Source organism: Nicotiana tomentosiformis, chromosome 2, assembly GCF_000390325.3.
Source record: "Nicotiana tomentosiformis chromosome 2, ASM39032v3, whole genome shotgun sequence".
Taxonomy (NCBI): domain Eukaryota; kingdom Viridiplantae; phylum Streptophyta; class Magnoliopsida; order Solanales; family Solanaceae; genus Nicotiana; species Nicotiana tomentosiformis.
The window spans coordinates 105,746,076-105,756,217 of NC_090813.1; the positions used below are offsets into that span (position 1 = coordinate 105,746,076).

General features: G+C 39.2%; 1 protein-coding gene across 1 annotated transcript; it reads right to left on the reverse strand.

Annotated features, from left to right (window-relative positions):
• Window positions 1–6,266: 6,266 nt before the first annotated feature.
• Window positions 6,267–9,852, reverse strand: LOC138905344 (uncharacterized). The gene is made up of 6 exons (XM_070193854.1): window positions 9,761–9,852; window positions 9,012–9,471; window positions 8,492–8,624; window positions 7,639–7,825; window positions 6,942–7,047; window positions 6,267–6,644 (listed from the first exon to the last, which is right to left on the reverse strand). Exons 1-6 carry the CDS (start codon window positions 9,850–9,852, stop codon window positions 6,267–6,269), a joined length of 1,356 nt encoding a protein of 451 aa, XP_070049955.1.
• Window positions 9,853–10,142: the final 290 nt, after the last annotated feature.

A 10,142-nucleotide genomic window follows, 5' to 3' on the forward strand; every position in this document is an offset into this window, starting at 1 on the left:
GGTCCATATCGTGATTTGGGATTTGGGCGTATGCCCGGATTGAATTCGAAAGTCCCTAAATGGATTTAACGTAATTTGTTGAAAACTAAAAATTTAAAGGTTTAAAGAATTCATACGTTTGACCGTAGGTTGACTTTGTTACTATCGGGTTCGGATTTTAGTTCCGGAACTTGGTATAGGTTCATTTCATTAATTATGACTTTTCTACAAAATTTGGTGCAAAATAGAGTTGATTGGACGTGATGTAGATGTCCGGTTATAAAATTTCATGTTCTTGAGTTTCTTTAAAAATTTTAATTGTTTCGGTGTTCAATTCGTGGTTCTAGGTATTATTTTGATGTTTTGATCATACGAACAAGTTCGTATGATATTATTACACTTGTGTGCATGTTTGGTTTGGAGCCCAAGGGGATCGGATAAGTTCGGATAGGTTATAGACCATTTGAACTTAGATGAATTTGCTGGTTTTAGGGCTACTGCTGATATCTGGTGTGTTCTTCTTCGCGATCGCAAAGATACTCCCGCGATCATGAAGAGTAATATGGGCTGGGGAGGCTTTTCCTTTATTGCGAACGCAAAGCTTTGGGGGGTTACCCTTCGCAAATGCGGACAGACTCTCGCGAACGTGTAAGGTTGAGTGACCTGGGAAGGGGGGCATCACCGTTACTCTACGCGAACACGAGCCCTGGCTCGCGAACGTGAAGTCCTGGGGGAAGAAGCCTTCGCGAATGCATGAGGAACATCGTGAACGCGTAGGCCAACTGGGCAGTGCTCTTCGGGAACGCGTCAGGTGTCTCGCAAACGTGATAAACACCTGACGCCCAGTCATTTAAACTTCCAAAAAATGAGATTTCACCCATTTTCACCATCTTCTCATTAGAGCTCGGCGGAGATTTTGAAGAGATATTTCATCACCATTTCATAGATTAGTGTACTTTAATTCGTTATCTTCCATTTCCATCAACACCCATTGATTTCTAACCTTGATTTATACTCATTCATGGTAGAAAATTAGGGATTTGGGTAGAATTGGGTGTCTTTGTAAAATTGAGAGTTAGACCTCAAATTGAGGTCGAATTTCGAAACTAATTACATAATCGGGTTCGGGGTGAATGGATATTTGGGTTTTGGTCCATATCTCGGGTTTTGACCAAACGGGTCCGGGGTTGACTTTTGTTGACATTTTGGGAAGAATGTATAAATCTTAACTTTATGTATTGTAATTGATTTTCCTAGAATTATTTGATGTTATTGAGTCGATTTTGGTTAGATTCGATTGGTTTGGAGGAATATTATAGAGGAAAGTCCCCGACTGAGCTTTGATTTGCTTGCGGAGCGAGGTAAGTGTTGGGTCTAATCTTGATTTGAGGGAATTAGGAACCCCTGAGCTATGTACCATATGAATTACATGTGTAGCATCATATATGTGAGGTGACGAGTGTATATACGCTGTCAAAATAGTTGTTTTCATGCTTTCCCGTATTTCATTAATTATCTGATTTCGTGTATTAACTGTTACATGTCTTAGTTGCCTTCTATGTCGTAACTTATTACTTGTCATCTATTTACTCTTGTATTGAAATGCTCGTTTCTTCCATGATTCCATGACTAATTGTTATCTGTCTTACTTGTGCACTTTAATTGTCGTATATTTGGCTTGTCTTGTTGCTTAGTATTAGTTGTAGCATTCCTTGATTTGGTACGAGGTTCCTTTATGGATTTGCTTTCATATTCTTTAATCGTAGAGATTCTTGTTTATTTGGGCTGTTAAATTGATTAGATTTATTGATTTTGTTTATGGATCGGGTTGCATGCTGCAACAGATGGAATAAGGGAGGATTGATATTGATATGGTGGGATCGGGTTTCACTCCGCAACGGATTTTATATATGATTTTGATATAGTAAAATAAGAGAGGATTATGATATTGATTCTGATTATATGGCGGGATCGGGTTGCGCGCCGCAACGGATTGTGTGTTCTGTATTCATTGTTGCATTGTGTTAGCTTTCAATATTTTCATACGATATTCTGAGGACTAAGGTTTCTGTTTTTACTGATTTCGAGGATTGAGTTTATTTTCATAAGTCAACTGCCTTGCTTTCCTGTTATTATTATTATTAGAGGAATTTTTAGAAATAATTATTGTTTACTGGCTATTAACTTCCTATAACTACCATATCATAATTACTTCCTATAGTAACTATTCAGTTATTACGTTAGTGTCTTAGCTGTATTCGCGCGGCTATATTCATGAATACATCAACAAAAAGCGTCTGAAATCAGGGCAGTCCAGCTGTACTCGCATGTATTCACATGTATTCGCGTTATTGTATTCATGGATACAACAATAAAAAATGCCTAAAATCAGGGCAGTCTAGCTGTACACGCATGTATTCACATGTATTCGCGCTGCTGTATTCGTAAATTTAACAACAAAAAGCGCCTTAAATCAGGGCAATCCAGCTGTACGCGCATGTATTCGAGCAAAAAGCGCCTAAAATCAAGACAATTCAGTTGTACACGCGTGTATTCAAATGTATTCGCGCCATGTATTAATGAATAGAGTAACGACAATCACCTTAAAAATAGGTATGTCCATCTGTCTAATAATAGAAATAATATCAATTAGCGTGATACACTCCTAATATAACTCAACAAAATCAATTCTTACATGCCTCATTATCAACCTAATTAATTAGAATGATACTTCAGTTGTATATAACTGTTGTATTTAACTTTTGTATTTAGTGTGTTTCAATATTTTTTTTACTGTTGCATTCAATAGATTCAATGTTTGTATTTACTATATTCGCTATTTTATATTCAGTGTATTCAAATAAATTTATATTAACAGTATTTTAGTTATTCCTAATACATGTTATTATTAATGTATTCAGTATAATATTTTGGTTGCGTTCACTGTATTTCTATTTGTATTTAGTGTATTTTACTGTATTTTAAAATTAAATATATTTACTGTTTATATTCTGTTCTATTTTAATATTTGTATTCAGTGTATTTCAATGTTTATATCATGTATTCATTCATGAATACAGGTGCATTCAGCTGTATTAAAAAATATAAACCTTCAAAATACATAAATACAAGCAAAAATAATATATTTATACAAAAATACAATGTATTTGAGTGAATTTATACATAATACATTATGTCTGTATCGTTGTATGTGATTAAATAACAAAGAAGGGAAGAAAGTTCGCCGGAGATGGCGTTTTTTAGCCAAGTAAAATATTGTATACATTGTATTAAAACTAAAAATGGAGACGAACAAAAATCCAGACCCTCAAATCTTCTCCAGCATAAAAAATATTGCAGTATCCGTGTAGAGAAATCCATTGCAATATCCGGCATAGAAGAAAGCCGCAGTCTCTTTCTTTCTAATATTGCAGTACAAATTTATTGCAAATATCCGACATAAAAACTAAGCAGTACAAATTCATTGCAATATCCGTCGTATAAACTAAGCAGGTATTCTGCTCAAACAGAGAGAAAAGAAAGAGAGAGAAAGAAAAAGAAATTTGTTGGGATTTTGAGAGAGAATCGTATGGTGATTGAAAGAAAGAGAGAGAAGGAAGAGAGAGAGAGAAAGAAAAAAAATCTAAGAGAGAATCTTGTGTTAATTGAAAGAAAGAGAGAGGAAAAACATAAATAACATATTTCATGCCTCAATGATAGTATATACCATAATTACCTATTTTGCTATTAAATATAAAAGGTAGCTATAAAAAATAATATTTTAAAATAATTTTGGTTTGTAATAAATAGAGTGTATATCTTTGCTATAGAAGGTAGAATTTTCTTATTATTATACTGCGTACAGGTTATTGTAAGTGATCCGCCTTAGCCTCGTCACTACTTCGTCGAGGTTAGGCTCGTCACTTACAGAGTACATGGGGTCGGTTGTACTCATACTACACTCTGTACTTCTTGTATAAATTTTGGAGTCGGTCCTAGCGACGGTCAATAGATTGCTCGGATTGATTGCCTGACGGAGACTTGAGGTAAAGCTGATCGGCGTTCGCAGCCATGAAGTCCCCTTCTAACTTACTCTAGCTGTTATTTCATTTCAGACAGTTATACTTTCATTTAGACCATTATTGGTATTATTCTAGTTGCTTGTGCACTTGTGACACCAGTTCTGGGATTGTATCTAGATATCGATGTTGTTATGATTTTCTCACTCTATTTCAGTCTTATTTCAGTTTATTCAGTTCACTCGGTATCAGTTAATTTGAATTATTAAAAATGGCTAAAAACTATTCTAACGTTGGTTTGTCTGGCAAGTGGATTAGGTGCCATCACGATCTCGAGGGTGGAAATTCCGAGCCGTGGCATTAGGTGTTATGAATATAAAATTTATGGGAGTTATGGAATTATTAAGAGTAGAAGTTAAGGTGGTATGAGTTATGAAAGTGAATTTTTAAATTTTAAAGCAAATAAAGGATAACAAAGATAAATAAAAATGGTATTCAAGTGCTACAGCTACGTGGGCTATGTTCTAGAAAGCTGCTACATGGTTGTTTATTATACCATTGTGTTAAATATATTAAATGAGAGAAATGAAGGGAAAAATTTAGAAAGAAGAAGATAAATTATCATAAACTTACATATTAAATATTTAGGGTTATGGATATGAAAGGGATGAGAGTTATTGAGACTATTAAAAATATATGTTATGAAGATAGAGAGGTGTGAGTTATGAAAATAATTTTTTTAATATAAAATAAATTGAAAAAATGATGAAAAATTCAAAAAAAAAAGGAGAAAAAAGATAAATATATTTCTTGGGAATTTAATCAATGTACAAATATCTTTTGGGAATTTAATCAATTGAGATAGAATGAATAAATTTTATATTTATAAGCATATGAATATTAATTCTATAACTTTATTATCACAAATATAATATTTTATCGTTGTAGACATTAGATCAACTTGACGAAGTTATAACCTCTTCAATCGCCTTAGTTAGGATGTCGTATATAAACTGCTTAAATAGGTTTTAGTATGTGAAGTTTATTTAACGCAGATTGCAAAGAATAGACGAAAAAGTTAGCCACATTTTTGGAATTTCAACCAAAATTGCTACTTTGGAGGTTTCCAAATTTTAACCAAGCATAGATTTATGCAGTATGATCACATTGGTGAGAGAAATTGTTCCAACACATCATATTGAGGAAATAAAGGTAATGTAAATCCCCTAGCCTTCCTTAACTATTTAAATTACTCATTATCAAAATTTATTAGTAATTGTATTTAGAGATTTTGGGGCTTACCTACATCCTCGTGCCTTCCGTTCCTTATCATGAAATGATGTTCCTACTTCCTAATAATAGTTCACTAATATAATGATACTTTATTATTTTCCTCATATGGTTCCGTTTGAATGTTATTCCTAACTAATATTAATAATTATATGTGACTGAATTTTGAAGAGTATTGAGCTTTACTAAGGAGGAAAAACAATTGAAAATGAGGAGCATAAATATAACATAGAGGGAGCATAAATTTGGGGATCATGGCTAAAATACTCAAAACGACCGGTTGGGTCGTTACATCCTCTCCCACTTAAAACAAACGTTCATCCTCGAACGAGTATAGAGACATACCCGAAGTAGTGAAAAGATGAGGATAACGGCTACGCATATCATGCTCGGTCTCCCAAGTCGCTTTCTCGACTAGCTGACCCCTCCACTGAACCTTCACTAAAGCAATTTTCTTCGACTTCAACTTTCGAACCTGCCTGTCCAAAATGGCCACCGTCTCCTCAACATAAGACAAATCCTTGTCCAACTGGACTGAGCTGAAGTCTAACACATGAGACAGATCGCTGTGATACTTCCGGAGCATAGAAACATGGAATAGTGGATGAACTGCAGCTAGACTAGGTGGTAGTACAAGTCTGTAGGCCACCTCTTCAACCCTCTCAAGAATCTCAAAAGGTCCTATATACCTAGGGCTCAACTTGCCCTTCTTCCCGAACCTCATAACACCCTTCATGGGCGAATCCCGGAGCAAGACCCACTCCCCAACTATGAATGCAACGTCGCGAACCTTCCGATCTGCATAAATCTTCTGTCTGGATTGGGCTGTACGAAGTCGATCTTGAATCAATTTAACCTTTTTCAAAGCATCGTGAACCAAGTCTGTACCTAATAGTCTAGCTTCACCAGACTCAAAACAACCCACCGGAGACCGGAACCGCCTCCATAGAAAGCCTCATACGGGGTCATCTGAATGCTCTACTGATAACTGTTGTTGTAGGCAAACTCTGCAAGCGGCAAGAACTGATCCCAAGAACCCCCAAATTCCATCACACACACACAAAGCATTTCCTCGTATATCTGAATAGTGCGCTCGGACTGTCCATCCATCTGAGGGTGAAATGCTGTACTCAACTCCACCCGCGTGCCAAACTCATGATGAACGGCCCTCCAAAACCGCGATGTAAACTTCGTACCCCGGTCAGAGATGATAGATACCGGTATGCCATGAAGCCTGATAATCTCACGAATATAAACTTGAGTCTGTTGCTCTGAAGAATCAGTAGTCACTACTGGAATGAAATGAGCTGACTTGGTCAACCTATCCACAATCACCCAAACTGCATTGAACTTCCTCTAAGACCGTGGGAGCCCAACAACAAAATCCGTAGTAATACTCTCCCATTTTCACTCTGGGATCTCTAACCTCTGAAGCAATCCACCAGGCCGCTGATGCTCATACTTCACCTGCTGACAGTTTAGGTGCCGGGCTACATATTCCACTATGTCTTTCTTTATCTGCCTCCACCAATAGTGCTGCCTCAATTCCTGATACATCTTGGCGGCACCCGGATGAATGGAGTACCACGAACTGTGAGCCTCATGGAGAATCAACTCATGCAAGCCATCTACACTGGGCACATATAGCCTGACCTGTATCCGTAATATTGCATCATCTCCAATAGTGACCTCCTTGGCATCGCCGTACTGAACCGTATCCTTGAGGATAAGAAGATGGGAGTCATCATAGTGACACTCTCTAATACAATCATAAAGAGAAGATCGAGAAACCACACAAGCCAAAACTCGGATCTGCTTAAAAATATCCAATCTAACAAACCGGTTGGCCAAGGCCTGAACATCTAAGGCTAATAGCCTCTATGCTACTGGTAGATATGCTAAACTTCCCAAACTCTCCGCCTTGCGACTCAAGGTATCAGCCAACACATTGGCCTTTCCGGGATGATATAGAATGGTGATATCATAGTCCTTAAGCAACTCTAACCACCTCTGCCGCTTCAAGCTAAGATCCTTCATTTTGAACAAATGTTGTAGGCTCCGATGGTCGTTGTAGGCCTCACAAGAGACACTGTACAAATAGTGCCACCAGATCTTCAAGGCATGAACAATATCTACTAACTGGAGGTCTTGGACATGATAATTCTTCTCATGCACCTTCAGCTGTCTAGACGTGTAGGCAATCACCATACCGTCCCGCATCAACACTGCGCCGAGCCCAATACGCGACGCATCACAGTACATAGTATAAGACCCCGAACCCGAAGGCAACACCAACACTGGGGCTGTACTCAAAGCTGTCTTAAGCTTTTAAAAGATCTCCTCACACTACCTGAACAGAGCACCCTTCTGGTCAATCTTGTCATAGGCATTGCAATAGACTAGAAAACCCTCTACAAATCGACAGTAATACCTTGCCAAACCAAGAAAACTCCGGATCTCCATAGCTGAAGACGGTTTGGGCCAACTTTGAACTGCATCAATCTTCTTCGGATCTACATTGATCCCCTCACTCGATACTACATGAATCAAAAATGCCAACGAATCTAGCCAGAATTCACACTTTGAAAATTTTGCATATAACTTCTTTTCTCTCAAGGTCTGGAGCACGGTCCTCAAGTGCTACTCATGATCCTCCTAGCTCCGGGAGTACACCAGAATGTCGTCCATAAACATAATGAAGAATACATCAAGATAGGGATGAAATACACTGTTCATCAAGTACATGAATGTTATTGGGGTGTTGGTCAGCCCAAATGACATCACAAGGAACTCGTAATAACCATACCGAGTTCTGAAGGCAGTCTTCGGGATATCTGGCTCCCAAATCTTCAGCTAATGATAGCCTGAATGCAAGTCAATCTTAGAGAACACTCTGACACCCTGTAGCTGATCAAATAGGTCATCAATACATGGCAATGGATACCTGTTCTTCACTATAACCATGTTCAACTAGCGATAATCAATACACATACACATTGAACCATCCTTCTTCTTTACAAATAAGATTGGATCACACCAAGGTGACACACTAGGCCGAATGAAGCCTTTATCAAGCAACTCTTGCAATTGCTCCTTTAACTCTTTCAACTCTGTTGGGGCCATATGATAGGGTGGAATAGAAATGGGTTGAGTGCCCGGTAACAAATCAATGCCAAAATCGACATCCCTGTCGGGTGGCATGCCCGGAAGATCCATCAAAAATACATCTAGATAATCCCTCACTATCGGAACTGACTCCACGGTAGGAGTATCAACACTGACATCCCTCACGAAAGCTAGATAAGCATTACACCCCTTCTCAACCATATGCTGAGCCTTTAGAAATGAGATAACCTTGCTTGAAACTTAATCTAAAGCACCTCTCCATTCTATCCATGGTAATCGTAGCATAGCCAGCGTCCCGTTCATGGTGTAACAATCAAGAATAGCATGATAGGAAAACAACCAGTCCATGCCCAAAATAATATCAAAATCTACCATACTGAGCAATAATAGATCGGCTCTGGTCTCAAAACCACCAAGAACAACTAAACACGACCAACACACACGGTCAACAACAACAGAATCTCCCACAAGTGTGAACACATAGACAAGAGAACTCAAAAAATCACGGGATACACCCAAATATAGATCAAAATAAGACGACACATAGGAATATGTGGAGCCTGAATCAAATAAGACTGATGCATCTCTAAAACAGACCAGAACAATACTTGTAATGACTGAGTTGGATGCAACTGCCACCGTCCTAGCAGGAAGAGCATAATATCTGGCCTGGCCTCCCCTTCTAGGGCGACCTCTACTTGCTCGACCTTCACCTCTAGCTAGTTGTGCAGGTGGAGTGGCATCTGGTGTGATGACCATGGACTGAGAAGCTTGAGGACCCGGTGGCATACGCAGAGCTTGAGTAGTCAGTGGAGGTGCACCCTTCCTGAGTCTGGGACAATCCCTCACCATATGACGAGTGTCACCACACTCAAAATAAGGTCTCGGAGGACGTGGCTGGCTCGGGCTTGATCGGGTAGACTGGCCGCTGAAAGCACCCTGTGTAGGAGGTGCACTAGTCAATGGTGGTGCATAATTGGGAGCCTGAGGCCTAGGAGTGTTCGTAATACTGCTGGAGGCCAGAAATGCTGAATGAACAGGGTGACTCACATAGCCCCTGCCATGAAGAGCTGAAACTGGGGAATGGGTACCACTATATGTGCCAGAATCTCAAGGCCTCTTGGACTCCCTCTTCTCTCTCTCTCTCTCTCTCCTGAGTCCACATACCCTCCAATCTCTTAGCGATTCCCACTACCTGCTGATATACGATGTCCATCTTCAACTTTCGGGCCATGCTAAATCTAATACCGGGGTTGAGCCCATCGATAAATCGATGGACTCTCTCTTTAACAATAGCAACCAAGGTTGGTGCATACCTAGACAAATCAGTGAACCAGACTGCTTACTCTGACACAGTCATAGAGTCCTGGCGCAACTGCTCAAACTCTGTGCGCCATGCATCTTTGAGACTCTCGGGAACAAACTCCCTCAAGAACATATTCGAGAACTGAGTCCAAGTGAGTGAAGCTGCCTCGGCCAGACTACCCAACTCATATGCTCGCCATCACTTATAAGTCACTCCCTTAAACTGGAACGTAGTGAAAACAACCCCACTAGACTCCACAATACCCATAATACAGAGGATACAATGGAACTCCTCAAGAAAACCCTGGGCAATATTTGAAGACAAGCAGCTGAAAGTAGGAGGGTGGTACTTTTTGTACCTCTCGAGCTTGAGCTGCTCCTCCTTAGAAATTGTTGCCCTAACCTCGGGCTGAACTAGGGAGA